At 39.2% G+C, this 15,555-nt stretch overlaps 1 protein-coding gene across 2 annotated transcripts in view; it reads left to right on the top strand.

Annotated features, from left to right (window-relative positions):
* Positions 1-15,555, top strand: part of sspo (SCO-spondin) — a 343,053-nt gene that overhangs the window by 231,375 nt on the left and 96,123 nt on the right. For both annotated transcript variants that reach the window (XM_062021522.1, XM_062021521.1), the window contains 11 exons: positions 5,699-5,865; positions 5,948-6,093; positions 6,151-6,371; positions 6,443-6,475; positions 6,603-6,767; positions 9,311-9,523; positions 10,471-10,638; positions 10,770-10,904; positions 13,496-13,733; positions 15,186-15,338; positions 15,435-15,481. In XM_062021522.1, coding sequence (XP_061877506.1) covers positions 5,699-5,865; positions 5,948-6,093; positions 6,151-6,371; positions 6,443-6,475; positions 6,603-6,767; positions 9,311-9,523; positions 10,471-10,638; positions 10,770-10,904; positions 13,496-13,733; positions 15,186-15,338; positions 15,435-15,481 — 1,686 coding nt within the window. The remainder of the gene's footprint in view (positions 1-5,698; positions 5,866-5,947; positions 6,094-6,150; positions 6,372-6,442; positions 6,476-6,602; positions 6,768-9,310; positions 9,524-10,470; positions 10,639-10,769; positions 10,905-13,495; positions 13,734-15,185; positions 15,339-15,434; positions 15,482-15,555) is intronic.

The following is a 15,555-nucleotide window of genomic DNA, read 5'->3' on the forward strand; positions in this document are numbered from 1 at the left end:
GTCTTCGTAGTGCATTCAATTGAATATGGGTTGAAAAGGATTTGCAAATCATTGTATTCCGTTTATATTTACATTTAACACAGTTTCCCAACTCATATGGAAATGGAGTTTGTAGTACCTGTGGTCCCAGATTTATATACATAAACAGTCGTGGTCAAAAGTTTACATACACTTGTAAAGAACATAATGTCATGGCTGTCTTGAGTTTGAGTTTGAGTTTGAGTTTGAGTTTGAGTTTATTTCGAACATGCAAGCATACAACATGATACATCACAATTTCCAGTTTCTTTTCAACATGTTCGAAAAGGAGTAGGAAGAAGCAGAGCTTATTTAATCCTACCCCTTTTCTTTACATAACAGTTGCAAAACTTTTTGTTCACTTCCTGTTCACAATTTTTTCACAATAAACTCCATAAGTAATCACAATAAAAATAAATAAATAAATAATAGTAAGAATTTAATAATAATAATTGGTGAAGTAAGTCGTATTTCATATGATGAGATAAATAAGATTACTTTAAGAATGAATGAGTTTCCAATAATTTCTACAACTCTTATTTTTTTGTGATAGAGTGATTGGAGCACATACTTGTTGGTGACAAAAACCACCATGCTTGATGGTAGGAATGTTGTTCCTGGGATTAAAGGCCTCACCTGCTCTCCTCCAAACATATTGCTGGGTTATGTGGCCAAACAGCAACATTTTTGTTTCATCTGACATCACATGGACAAAGATAAGACCTTCTAGTGGAAAGTTCTGTGGTCAGATGGAACAAAAATTGAGTGGTTTGGCCACAATACCCAGCAATATGTTTGGAGGAGAAAAAGTGAGGCCTTTAATCCCACGAACACCATGCCTACCGTCAAGAATGGTGGTGGTATTATTAGGCTCTGGGCCTGTTTTGCTGCCAATGGAACTGGTGCTTTACAGAGAGTAAATGGGACAATGAAAAAGGAGGATTACCTCCAAATTCAACCTAAAATCATCAGCCCGGAGTTTGGGTCTTGGGTGCAGTTGGGTGTTCCAACAAGACACTTACCCCGGAGGTTGGGTCTTGGGTGCAGTTGGGTGTTCCAACAAGACACAAAACACACGTCAAAAGTGGTAAAGGAATGGCTAAATCAGGCTAAAATTAAGGTTTTAGAATGGCCTTCCCAAAGTCCTGACTTAAACATGTGGACAATGCTGAAGAAACAGGTTCATGTCAGAAAACCAACAAATTTAGCTGAATTGCACCAATTTTGTCAAGAGGAGTGGTCAAAAATTCAAGCAGAAGCTTGCCAGAAGCTTGTGGATGGCTACCAAAGGCACCTTATTGCAGTGAAACTTGCCAAGGGACTTGTAACCAAATATTAACATTGCTGTATGTATACTTTTGATCCAGCAGATTTGCTCACATTTTCAGTAGACCCATTAAAAATTCATAAAAGAACCAAACTTCATGAATGTTTTTTGTGACCAACAAGTATGTGCTCCAATCACTCTATCACAAAAAAATAAGAGTTGTAGAAATTATTGGAAACTCAAGACAGCCATGACATTATGTTCTTTACAAATGTATGTAAACTTTTGACCACGACTGTACATACTTTAGTGAGTGAATTGAATATAAGTTAATTGTCATTGCACAGGGGCAGGTTAGTGCATGTGCCTCACAATACGAAGGTCCTGAGTAGTCCTGGGTTCAATCCCGGGCTCGGGATCTTTCTGTGTGGAGTTTGCATGTTCTCCCCGTTACTGCGTGGGTTCCCTCCGGGTACTCCGGCTTCCTCCCACTTCCAAAGACATGCACCTGGGGATAGGTTGCTTGGCAACACTAAATGATCCCTAGTGTGTGAATGTGAGTGTGAATGTTGTCTGTCTGTGTTGGCCCTGCAATGAGGTGGCGACTTGTCCAGGGTGTACCCCACCTTCCGCCCGAATGCAGCTGAGATAGTGAAGTGAAGTGAATTATATTTATATAGCGCTTTTCTCTAGTGACTCAAAGCGCTTTACATAGTGAAACCCAATATCTAAGTTACATTTAAACCAGTGTGGGTGGCACTGGGAGCAGGTGGGTAAAGTGTCTTGCCCAAGGACACAACGGCAGTGACTAGGATGGCGGAAGCGGGGATCGAACCTGGAACCCTCAAGTTGCTGGCACGGCCACTCTATCAACTGAGCTATGCCGCTAGATAGGCTCCAGCAACCCCTCGCGACCCCAAAAGGGACAAGCGGTAGAAAATGGATGGATGGATGGATGTCATTGCACATAAAAAGTACAACAAAATTATATTTTCAGTACAAATCTGTTCAAGATTAGAAATCCATCATACAGGGTATACAGAACAGGAACACTGATGGGTCTCCACTCGGGCGGTGCCTCGTAAAATGTGGGGAAGGTAAACACAATTGTCCATCCTAGACTAAGCTCCTATGGGACCAGAAAAAAAAGGTGCATCCAGTTTGTAGCTGCGGCCCTCTCAGTCCACCTTGTGTTGCAGTCCATGAGTGTGTGTGCGTGTGTTATGTCTAAAGGCCTGGAGTCGACGAACAGAGTTCAACTTCCCAGGTATTCTTGTAGAAGAGGGGAAGGTTCAGAGCGACTATCACTATGCTGGGATGTTTACGCATGGACTGGCCAAGGCAATTTAAAGTTAAAGTTAAAGTCCCAACGATTGTCACACACACACTGGGTGTGGTGACATTTATCCTCTGCATTTGACATCCCCATGTTCACTCCCTGGGTGGTGAGGGGAGCAGTGAGCAGCAGCGTGCGCCGCGCTCGGGAATCATTTGGGGATTTAACACCCAATTCCAATTCTCGATGCTGAGTGCCAAGCAGGGAGGTAATGGGTCCCATTTTTTGTAGTCTTTGGTATGACTCGGCCGAGGTTTGAACTCACAACCTCCCAGTCTCAGGGCGGACACTCCGACCACAAAGCCACTGAGCTGGGAGTCAGGGAGTCAGGACCGGTGTTTTTTTTTTTCCCCAGACATGATGGCGCGCCATCCTCACGTCGTGATATTGCTGGTAAAACAAGCAGACATGTAAATTAGGCAACGCACACCAATGGAGTATCGTATTTTTCTGACTATAAGTCGCACCGGAGTATAAGTCGCACCGGCCGAAAATGCATAATAAAGAAGGAAAAAAACATATAAGTCGCACTGGAGTATAAGTTGCATTTTTAGGAGAAATGTATTTGATAAAACCCAACACCAAGAATAGACATTTGAAAGGCAATTTAAAATAAATAAAGAATAGTGAACAACAGGCTGAATAAGTGTACGTTATATGACGCATAAATAACCAACTGAGAACGTGCCTGGTATGTTAACATAACATATTATGGTAAGAGTCATTCAAATAACTATAACATATAGAACATGCCATATGTTTACCAAACAATATGTCACTCCTAATCGCTAAATCCCATGAAATCTTATACGTCTAGTCTCTTACGTGAATGAGCTAAATAATATTATTTGATATTTTACGGTAATGTGTTAATAATTTCACACATAAATCGCTCCTGAGTATGAGTCGCACTCCCCGGCTAAACTATGAAAAAAACTGCGACTTATAGTCCGAAAAATACGGTACTTACAAGCCGAAACGGTGTGGCATTCGAAAAGGGAGAATGGACGCATTTTGGCTTAAAAACAAACGCTAAAGTTGAAGCCTTAAAAACTGAAGCGGCGCTCTGCAAGAGATGTTTAGTTCTTGCTCCTGTTAGCCGCTAGCTAGCTAACGGCCATCCGCAGTCGGTAGTGTTTTAGCTACTTCTAAACCTATAATCCTCGCCACCATGGCGACAAAAAAACTATGTTTCTTACAAATATTATCCCTGCAGGACGAGGGATAGCTAAACTTGCTTCACTCCACACCGTAGGAGGATACAATAGCTAACCGCTAACAGCAAGCTAGCACTCCTCAGTGTGAAAAAATGCCGTAGGTGGGTTTACACAGACATTGACTGTAACGATACCAAGTACATGAGCCGAACATTACTACTTACTGTCTTCTGGATTTCACAAGGAAAGGAGCTTGGGGGCTCACAAACCGTGTTGTGGACAAATAAACACTAACATATTGATTGTATAGACGTCAGAGCCGGTGAGATAGCATGAAACAAGAAGGAATAACACTAGAAGCTGCAGGCTTCATGTATGACCTCAAATGTCAATCTGTGATGTCACAAGTGGTCCGCTGTTAAAAACCGACTGTAAAACATAGTGTTCAGAGGCATCTAAACTTTGTGTAATGGATTAATCTTATGTTTTGACATATTTTAACACGATTATCCAACATTGTAACAAAATTTATAAGTCAGAAAAAAGCTAAATCATCGTCCCCTGTCATGATCTCACATAACAGTTTGGATTATGTTTGTTATTTTCTGTCCTGGATCTCTTGTTCTGGTAGTATTTCATGTTCGGTCTCTATGTTTTGGAGGACCTTTACTTTATGTTTCTTGTCCTGCCAGCACACCTGTCCCTTGTTGTTAATTAGTTCTATTTAGTTTTACCCTGCTCCCTCCTTGAGGGCTGGTTATTATCTTCTGTATGCTATTAGGATTCTCCCTTTTAGGAGGGCAAAGTGCTCCCATATTCTTAGTTCTAAGGCTGTCTAAAATGATGAGAGGTGACTGAAACTGAAGTTTAACAATTGATTTTACAAAATAGGAATATGTACAAACAACAGAAATACTAGGCTTGGCAAGAGAGTGTCGAGCTAACAAAAGGTCAAAACATTTTCTCAAATGGCTGCCTGTCTTCCCAGACTTTTTGTCTGCCAGAGTTGCCATGCCTTGGCATGATGTATAACTGGAACCTAAACTTAAGAATTGAAAGTGAAACCTAACTTAATGTTAAAGTTAAACTACCAATGATTGTCACACACACACTAGGTGTGGTGAAATGTATCCTCTGCATTTGACTCATCCCCTTTCTCACCCCCTGGGAGGTGAGGGGAGCAGTGAGCAGCAGCGATGGCCGCGCCCGGGAATAATTTTTGGTGATTTAACTCCCAATTCCAGCCCTTGGTGCTGAGTGCCAAGCAGGGGTATAGGGTCCCATTATTGTAGTCTTTGGTATGACTCGGCCGGGGTTTGAACTCACAACCTACCGATTTTAGGACGGACACTCTAACCACTAGGCCACTGAGCAGGTGTAATGTGTATGCTTAATGGAAACACATTTTCCTCCATAGCGCTCCCCAGAGACTGGTACCTCCTGAAATAATTAAAAAATATGTGTATGAGTGCACAGATAAAAACGCAGGGGATATTTAATGAAGGCCAATTCTAAGGGCCTTTTTATTTTGCCAAACAAGGAAGGAAAATACTCCTCTAACAATGCCAAAGGGTTCTGATGCTTTCCGGGTTTCTAATAAAGGCTTGCACTTTGTCTACCTTCTCTGCATCCTAGGATCATGGCAATAGCCGCAATGTGCCATGGTCACAACTACAACCCATGTAGATGTAAACAGACCATTTGTCATAGGAGTGACCTCTTTGATCTCACATATCTTAACAAAAGCGATCCGCCATGAATTAACTAGACACTTTTTAGTAAGAAGAAGACACCGTGGACCAGGTCTTGATGAGTTTGTCAACTTACACGGGTTGTTGACATAAACATGTTTATTGTTTCAGAAGACCTTCAGTTTAATTAAATCTGTGTTTATGTGCGGTCATGTTTTTCATTGTGCAGAGGTGGGATGTCCCCCAGGCAGACTTTATAGAGAGTGTGAGCGAGGGGAGGGATGTCCCTTCAGCTGTGCCCAGATAAGCGGCAGGGAGGGCTGCTATTCTGATGGCTGCGAGGAAGGCTGTCACTGCCCCTTAAACACTTTCCAACATGACGGACTCTGCGTGAATGTGGGTTACTTTCATATTATACAAACATGACTGAATATTTCAATCAGGTGTGCCTACTGTAGGTGTGATTTGTTCGTCTCAGGAATGTCCCTGCCTGGTCGATAAGGAATTTCTGTCCTCCCTTGCAAGCGTCTCCATCATGCCCGACTCAACTCCACTTCTCCAGAATATCTCTGAGGGTATAGAGCTGCAGCCTGGAGACACGGTGGTCCACGACTGCAGCTCATGGTGAGCAAATATAAATAAATAGAAGTTACACCAGCGAGCAAACGTCTTCTTTTGCAGTGTCTGTGAGCACGGCAGGTGGAACTGTTCCTTAGAGTACTGTCCAGTGGACGGTGGTCTGTCATCCTGGGGCCCTTGGAGCCCCTGCTCGCTGTCTTGTGGAGGCCTTGGGCTTAAGAGCCGCTCTCGAGGCTGCACCCACCCTGCTCCCGCTCATGGAGGGAGAAACTGCCAAGGACCATACCTTGAAAGCACGTACTGTCAGGCTCCTGACTGCCCAGGTAAGTTGAGAAGATGCAGGAAAAAAAACACAATAGTTTAATCTTGGAATGTTGACTTCTGTTATTGGCAGTTGTTGGTCCAACTGAAGAACCAACCTTACCAGGTAAACATATAATACACTACTCTAAAGGTCTGATTCTACCGAAAGAGTGTAACACAGTTCAACATATATAAACATACATACATATATATTGATTAACATTTCATACATGCGTCTTCATCACGTTCAGATGAGGATGCTGGCTTCACTGGCTGGTCAACATGGAGTCCGTGCACTAAAACGTGCAGCGACGCTCGCTCACCGGCCATGAAGTCACGTCATCGTCAATGCGTCAGACCCCCGTGCTTTGGGGACATTCACCAAGACAAAGCCTGCAACCTTCCTCAGTGTCCAGGTAAGGACATTTGTATCACAAATAGTCCAAATTCGCACTGTTCTTGTGGAAAAGTGGAAACAAGAGTTTAGTGTTGTAAATCGGGCTGTCAAAGTTAACGCGATGAGTTAATAAAAATGTCATTTTATGGTATAATTTAGATAATTTGTAGAGAAATAGTGAGCAGGAATGTATAAAAAAAAAAGTACATTGAATAATTATTAGTTATTCTATTCTGTGTTATTGTTATTCTATTCTGTGTTATATGTGTTTTATGTTGCACGATTGCGCCAAGTAAAATTCCTAGTTTGTGAAACCGTTCTCAAACAATGGCAATAAAAACTCTTCTGATTCTGATTCTGAAAAACTGCTTCAAAGACCCAGGAGGTTGTCCTCCCGACAAGACCAAAGTTATTTTCAGTCACTGTCGCTGTGAGCTAATTCATCGCCGGATCAAATGCCAGCTGCCTGCTGCTGCTGGTGCGCTTACATTCAGAGGGGTGGGGTTTCACTCCCGTGTTTAGATAGCAGTTTAGCGCATCAACGACACAAAATGTGGATACAAAATCTGGCGTGACATCAGTTAATTTTGTTTGTCTGTAAGAGAGTGTTCATGTCCATTATGTGTTTAGCTGTTAAAAAGGTTTAATAAATAAACTTTTACATAAAGCAAACACATTGTCTAATCCTATGTTGATAGTATTAAAAACCAAACAATTATTTGTTTAAGGTACACTTATTAAAGATTTAAAAAAATGTTATCTATCTGAATATTGCGATTAATAACGAGGTTATCTATGTGTCATGACCTGTCAGTTCAGGTCATACCTTGTTTTGGTTTTGTTTTGTATTTTATTATGTTTGGTGTTTTAGTTCCTGTGTAGCGCTCTTATTCTAGTTTTGACTTCCTGTTTGTGCTTGCTGCTTTGCAGTGACTTTATTCCCTGCCTTTAAGCGCTGTTTACCGCAACTGCTCTTGATTGGCAATCAGTGGACTCACCTGTCCCTGATTGCTAATCAAGGGGGTTTAAATGCTAGCGTCACCTGCTTCTTGCTGCCGGAACATTGTTTCTTGTTTGCCTGTGATTGCTTGCTCATGCTTTGCCTAGCGTAACCATGCTTTGCCTAGCGTAACCATGCTTCGCCTAGCGTAACCATGCTTCCGGTGCACTTCCAAGTTGTACTAGTTCGTTGGTTTTGTGTGCCCTCTCAGATGCACTAGTTTTTTGTTTCTTTTTTATTAAATACTGTGGAAGTTGCTTCCTTACAGCTCCACTGTAGACACGGCACAAGAGCCAAGCATGCAGTTTTAACAACGTTTTTAATGTGCATAGATTTGAGTCCAACTCTTTCTCCAGCAGAACGTGACTTTCCAGTCACGTCCGTATCCTCTCTCCCCTCCTGCTCCAACAGATGATTAGATTAACACGTACCACCTGTGAACTCTAATCACCTGCCAGCTGTGTCTCGCCGTCAGCACTGCCACGCCCCCGTCTGATGGTGCTCTGTCCTCAGCACCATGGACAGAGGCGATAACCTTTGCTCCTGCAGGCAACGCTGGCCACATCTCCCTTCACAAATAAATGTTTTACCTGTGCGCCGTCTCCTATCTCCGCATCTTTGGGTCCCAACTACCACTACAATGCGCAATTGTGGCACTTTGGACAAAATGCGAATAATGACATTTAAATATTTTTATCAATTTGACAGCCTTAATTGTAACCTATAATAATGAACATCTGCTTCTTTGACGTCTGACCTAAACTTTACAAAATTATTATTGTAGCGTTGTCTTATTCAGTATTAATTCAGTGCAACCCGCTTACAGTACAGTACATGTTTGTTTATTTACATTTATGTGTACATCTTTATGTAGGTGTTAAAGTGTATGTACATGTTTATGTATATGTACAGTACATGTACAGTACAGGCAGAAAGTTTGGCCACACCTTCTCAGTCAATAGGTGTTCTTTATTTTCATCACTATTTACATTGTAGACTGTCACTGAAGGAATCAAAACTAGAAATGAACACATGTGGAGTTATGTACTTAACAAAAACAGGTGAAATAACTGAAAACATGTTTATATTCTAGTTTCTTCAAAATAGCCACCCTTTGCTCTGATTACTGCTTTGCACACTCTTGGCATTCTCTCGATGAGCTTCAAGAGGTAGTCACCTGAAATGGTTTTCACTTCACAGGTGTCATAGTTTTGATGGCTTCAGTGACAATCTACAATGTAAATAGTCATGAAAATAAAGAAAACACATTGAAATGAGAAGGTGTGTCCAAACTTTTGGCCTGTACTGTATATATATGTGATTATGTACACCTATAAATAGATAGATAGTACTTTATTGATTCCTTCAGGAGAGTTCCCTCAGGAAAATTTTAAAGTACAGTACATATAGTACAAATATATACTATATGTACAGTACATGTGTGCGTGTATATTTACAGTATATCTTTATGTACGTGTTTATGTACATGTATATGTATGTGTTTATGTGCATGTATATGTAAATAAACACATTTATCATGTTTATGTCTTGCATATCCCCAGATGATGATAAAGTCTGCATAGGTGAGGATTGTGAAAAAAGGGACTGTGCCTGGAAAGAGTGGGGGCAGTGGGGATCCTGTTCACGTTCCTGCGGAGTCGGCCAGCAGCATAGGATCAGAACCTTCATCAGTCCTGGCACCAACGGCTCGTGGTGTGACGACATCTTAGGAGGCAACTTGGAGCAGCGCTTCTGTAACATCAAACCCTGCAGAGGTGAACTTTTCAGAAAACATTCCTTTTTAGGTTCCAATGTGCAACTGAATCCTGTTTTTAACATAGAAATTATTACACTAAGGAGTAGAAGCAACTTTTGTGGCAAATGGTCATTAGCTAGAATGAAAGGACCTATTTTTATTAAGCTAAAGTGATGAGGATGATGAAATGACATGTTCATCAATGAAATCATTTCATCCCACTTATGATCTGTCACATGGAGTATTGTTTAGGTCTACTGTTATACAGAAAAAAAATCATCCTCAAGTGTTATTTTTTATGCCTATGGTTATTCAGATGACCGTTAAAAGAAGGATATACTGTATTGTTTTTTTACTAAATTTGACTTCAAAAGCAAAAAAGTAGATTTTGTAATGACCTGTGTGTATATGCTGTCACTTATCATAAAGGTTGATGTTTGCCTTTAATGGTGGTTAATAAATCACATATTATACCAGCTGGTTGGCATTCAACTAACGACTCTATACGCAGATTCTGTTTGCGCAGAGAGTTTTTATGCTTTGAGATTTTGCCACTGTTTTGAACATTTAAAATTAATTTTTTGTCCAAATATTGGTCTTTTTTTCTAAAGATGATTGAATTCAAGCAAGTGTGTAAATTGCCGTAATTAATCGTAATTATTCACTTTTTAAAAGAGTTGATTAATCTGATTTCAAAAATATGGAACCACCGTTATTGTAATGGTGCTACTGGTATTGTAACTTTAATAGTACTAAATGTAGTAGTAGTGCTGTTATTGTAATAGTACTACTGTTATTTTAATAAATACTAGAGTTATTGTAATAATAGTACTGTTATTGTAATAGTACTACAGCTGTCATGGTGTTCATTTCTTGCCCAGTAGAAGGATAAAAAACATATTTTGCATTTAAATTACTTTGCTTGATGCAGTACAGATATACAGAGTATGTATGATGTGTTTTTAGTGGATGGAGGATGGTCCAGATGGAGTCCGTGGTCACTCTGTGATAAACTTTGTGGCGGAGGTCGTTCTATTCGCACACGTTCTTGTTCCAGTCCTCCTCACAAGAACGGAGGAAAGAACTGTAAAGGAGAGAAGAATCAAGTCAAACCCTGCAACACTAAACCTTGTGGTGAGACTTGTTTCCATATTTTACTGCTCATGAAAGTTGTTGGTCTCTGATCAAGATAGTTTTTTAAGACTGCAGCATCTTAAAATAATAATGTTGAGTAAATTCATGACCTTTTGTGTGTGTCTTGGCAGATGAACAAGGATGCCCACCAGGACAGGAAGTAGTTTTCTGTGCCAACGAGTGTCCACAGCGCTGCTCTGACCTGCAGCAGGGCATCGAGTGCCAGACCAACACTGAATGTCAGCCTGGTTGCCGTTGCCCCAAAGGTACTAAAATATATAAATATCCATTATTCTTTTCATACATAAGAGACCATGTGTTATTATTCTAGTTTTTAGTTGTTGTACTTAAAATAAAATGTACTTATCTCTCATAGTCTACACCATTTTGTATTTAGGCATGTATTTTATGTCAATTATACTTGCACCATAAAGGAATACTTATTTTTAAATACTGTCAAAACCCACTTAAGTAGATACTGCCTACTGCCTACTGCCAGCTTGCTCAAATCCTGGTTCAGTGCACACTTATTTCAACGTCGACATAAAAGGTCAATCGCTTGTGTTTAAATAAAATTTGAGTGCCATCTGAGTCATTTTTATGACATTTTTTTCTGCTTATGTTGACATGTGTTGTATTTTTAGCTTCATCATTGTTGCTAAGCTCAACATAACTACTGTCTAATTACACAACATTGTGGCTTGTGCAGCCCTTTGAGACACTCGTGATTAAGGGCTATATAAATAAACTTGGATTGATTGATTGAACAATAAAAAATGCACACGCTCACTTCCTGTTCAGCTTCAAAATAAAATGTAGCCATTATTTTTTGGGGTATTATTGTAGCTACCGGAAGAAAGATTAGTCATATGTATGAAAGATTTATTGTCATTGTGGTCAAAACATACATGTTAATTAGCACAGAAACTTTGTTAAATAAGAATATAAAATATTGCATAAAAACACAAGAATCTGAATAAAATATGCACACATACAGGAAAACCATGTCAACAAACAAAATTCATACATTATCCTTATGTCTCTGGAAACTCACAAGTAAATGTGCAAGCAGTTATGTCGACAACCACTTATGTCGACATGAGTCACCCAGTCTGAGGGGCATCGAATATAAACATGTTCCACTGTGTACCTTAAAATATCATTGTGCTCACATTTTCACAACAAAGAAACTATTGCTGAACCTCAGTGTCCACATTAAGACCAATAGGAGGTATCGAGTCTGATCTACTATGATTTAACTAATGAGTACAAAATAAGGTGTGTGTGTGTATATGTGTATATATATACGGTATATATATATATTACAAATATGTATAAAATTGCAGGTATTAATAGCATGTGATATACCAGTGAGAAATTTGTTGTCAAAATTGGATCTCGAAATGATCATTTACGCGTTCATTTCGTCTCGCATTGACTATTGCAATTCTCTCTTCACCCTTTTCAACAAGTCAACATTAAATAGACTTCAGACTGTACAAAATGCGACTGCCAGGCTTTGAACAGCCCATAGCACCCCCGTTTTATCCAGTCTTCATTGGCTTGCAGTTAAATTCCGCATTAAATTTCAAATTTTAGTCCTGACATTCCGTGCGTTGCATGGTGGGGCCCCTCAGTACATCACTGACTTGCTATTCCCCTACTCTTCAGGGCGCAGCCTCCGGTCTTCAGGCCAGGGTCTTCTAAAGATCCCGAAAACTTGTTTTAAAACCCGTGGAGACCTGGCATTCCAGGCTATAGCTCCAAGACTCTGGAACAATTTGCACCAGTCCCTTTGTGATCTTGACTGTGTTGAAACTTTTAAGAAACATTTGAAAACTTCTCTTTTTAGTAAAGCTTTTAGTTAATGCACCTTTTAACTATCATTTTTAATCCACTTTGTATCCTCTTTATGATTTTGCCCCTGTTGTTTTTAATTGAATTGTTGTTTTACTTTACCTATGTTTTGTACAGCGCTTTGAGATTTTATCTGTGAAAAGCGCTTTATAAATAAAGCTTTGACTTCTAATTAGGGGCCCCCGGGATGATATTTGATTAGTATTAGAACCGGCCCGCAGGCCACAGCCGCCTCCATAAGTGTTGCCGCTAGGAATTTTTAAAATGGGGTCCCAGGGACCACTTTTTTGTAACCGTTTTGAAAACAAATGATAAACGTATGCATTATCCTGTTATATCTCACATTCTATATTGTGTATTGGAAAAAGGTCATAAACGTTACTTCATTCATTAAAAAAATTATACAAAAGAAAACACATTTTTATGCATATGTAAATTCATTCAGTTATAAACATTCATTTTGTCTTTCCTTCATGGATCTAAATTTTACCGCTGCCGGTATTTTTTTCTATATTTTTATTGTAATATTTTTAGAATGTGTTTGTTCTATTTTTGGCCAAAGTAAGACAAAGAAAACAATCTGAAGTTGTCTTTATTTTTTAGTTTTAATGCCATGGTTTTAATAGTCCGTCCCCGCATGTGCACAGATTTTTTCTCCATGCGGCCCCTGAGCTAAAATGAGTTTGCCACCCCTGCTCTAGGTTATGTGCCACAAACACCGAACTTAACTGCAATTGTGCGCTGGAATCATCCAGATTCAAGTCAATGCATGTTTTTCGTAAAGATTTTTCATACAGTATTTGTCATTGTGTACTGTACTCGAAGAGGAATTTCAAACAAATATTTACATTTGACATACAGTAGAAAGTACTGCGAATATTCTTCATTTGATACATTCTAATACAATCTGATATGAAGACGAGAATACTTTTTAGTTCCCTTGTCTGAAAGGGATCTTCTGTTGTAGTTTAAGGTGAGTCATCCACCTTTGTGCATGCAGGTCAGCTGCAGCAGGACGGCGTGTGTGTGCACCTCTGGCAGTGCGACTGTGTGGACTCGCAGGGTCAGGTGTGGGCCGCTGGCAGTTGGCACCAAGTAGATTGCAACAACTGCAGCTGCTCCAGTGGACAGTTCACCTGCACCAATCACACCTGTCAGCCTACATGCACGTGGAGCTCCTGGTCCAGTTGGGCATCATGCAGCGTTTCCTGTGGGCAGGGCCGGAGAACCCGATACAGGTACAGTAAGATGAACCAATCAGCATTGTTACATTGTTAACTATACTTAATTAGATATACTAACTGTATCAATAACTAATAATTACATATTTTCCAAAAGTATGTTATTTACTTTGTTACCTTGTTACCTGATGTGGGATCTGAGCCAAGGATGTTGTTGTGGCTTGTGCAGCCCTTTGAGACACTTGTGATTTAGGGCTATATAAATACACTTTGACTGACTGATTGATTGATAATGTCTATATGATCATGATTTAATAGTTTTTAGACATGTTTAACAATTATACATTACACATAAGGAACATTACATGGTTACACTTTAATTACAATATAACGTATAATGTAGGAAGAAGCCAAGTTTATTTGTTCTTACCTCTTCTCTATATCAATTATTACTAATCATTTGTTCACTTCGTCTGTTTAACGCTGACAATGATTCATGTGTTGACATATTTTACATATACTGTAAGTTTGTTGACTTCATGTGTTTCGTTGTCATCATTTTCTAACCAGTAGAGAAAATAATAGATTAGTGTAGTGTGTAGTTGATGTGGCCATAAAAAAGATGTTACAAAAAATAAGTAAAATATATATATAAAAATGCAGGAATAAATGTATTTAATATAATTTAAGAAGTTAAGATATACTGTATCAAATAAATAATAAATGAAGAAATACACAAATAGGAGGAAAAACAGCAGGATCAGGCATGTGCAATAATGAAGGAACATTTTTTTTAAATTACAGAATCCATCCCATCCATCCATTTTCTACCGCTTGTCCCTTTCAAAGTTGCGGGGGGTGCTGGAGCCTATCTCAGAATAAAATATATAAATGAAAATGATAATTTTCAGACAATACATTCAAATAATCCAAAAAAAAAAAAAAGATTAAAACAAGAAAAGCACTTGGAGCTTGCAAACCTCTGTTAGATCTTACCTTTTAATACAATAGTAACCGGACTTGAACTTTTTGAACTATCTGAATGTTTAGTGGAATAAAATAAACAGAGTAAGACCTAAGTTGTTACTAAAACTTAAAGCATAACAAAAGGTCGAGAGACAGCTTGTATCTCATATAAGTTGAGGTACCAAGTCTGTATTTTTACTTCTATTCCCATTTGGTATAAGGACAAATTATGTTATTTTGCTATTTGAGTTCAAAGTACAAAGCATGTTTTTTAAATTGTATTTCTATTTACGTGAATATGAAAGTAAGCAAGTACTCTAGCAAGCAGGGATTTTTTGGGGGTATTTATGTGTACATAATTATGCAAGTACCAAGTATTTTTTTTATTTTTTATTTGTATTTCTGTAAGTATATAGGTACCTAGCTTTTATTTTATCTCTATTTATGTAAGTACGCAAGGACTGTGCCAAGCATTTTTTTATGTGTTTTTATTGTATTTATATAAGTATATAGGTACTGTCTAACTGTGTGAGACGGTGTCAGATCTCTAATCGCAGAAACCGAAGGATCAGACTGTCAGTTTGAGGAAGTCCAGCATAAGTCTTGTGAGCCAGGACCCTGCCCTCCTCTTTGTCTCCATGACGACCAGGAGCTCCACGTCGGAGACACCTGGCTGCAGGGAGAATGTCAACAATGGTGAAAAAAGATGCTTGCCTGAGAAATATCTTGAAAATGAACAAGAAATGTTTGACTGTTTGACTGTATAACTTTTTAATTTGTTTTGTTTCCAAGCACTTGTACTCCAGAGGGAGATTATTGCCAAGATATCGATTGCAGAGGTGCGAAACATTTGTTTTTCACATGATCATCTTGTTGAATTGAACATAAATAAACTATATAATAATTTACCATC

Source organism: Entelurus aequoreus, linkage group LG15 (assembly GCF_033978785.1).
Source record: "Entelurus aequoreus isolate RoL-2023_Sb linkage group LG15, RoL_Eaeq_v1.1, whole genome shotgun sequence".
In the NCBI taxonomy this organism is placed as follows: domain Eukaryota; kingdom Metazoa; phylum Chordata; class Actinopteri; order Syngnathiformes; family Syngnathidae; genus Entelurus; species Entelurus aequoreus.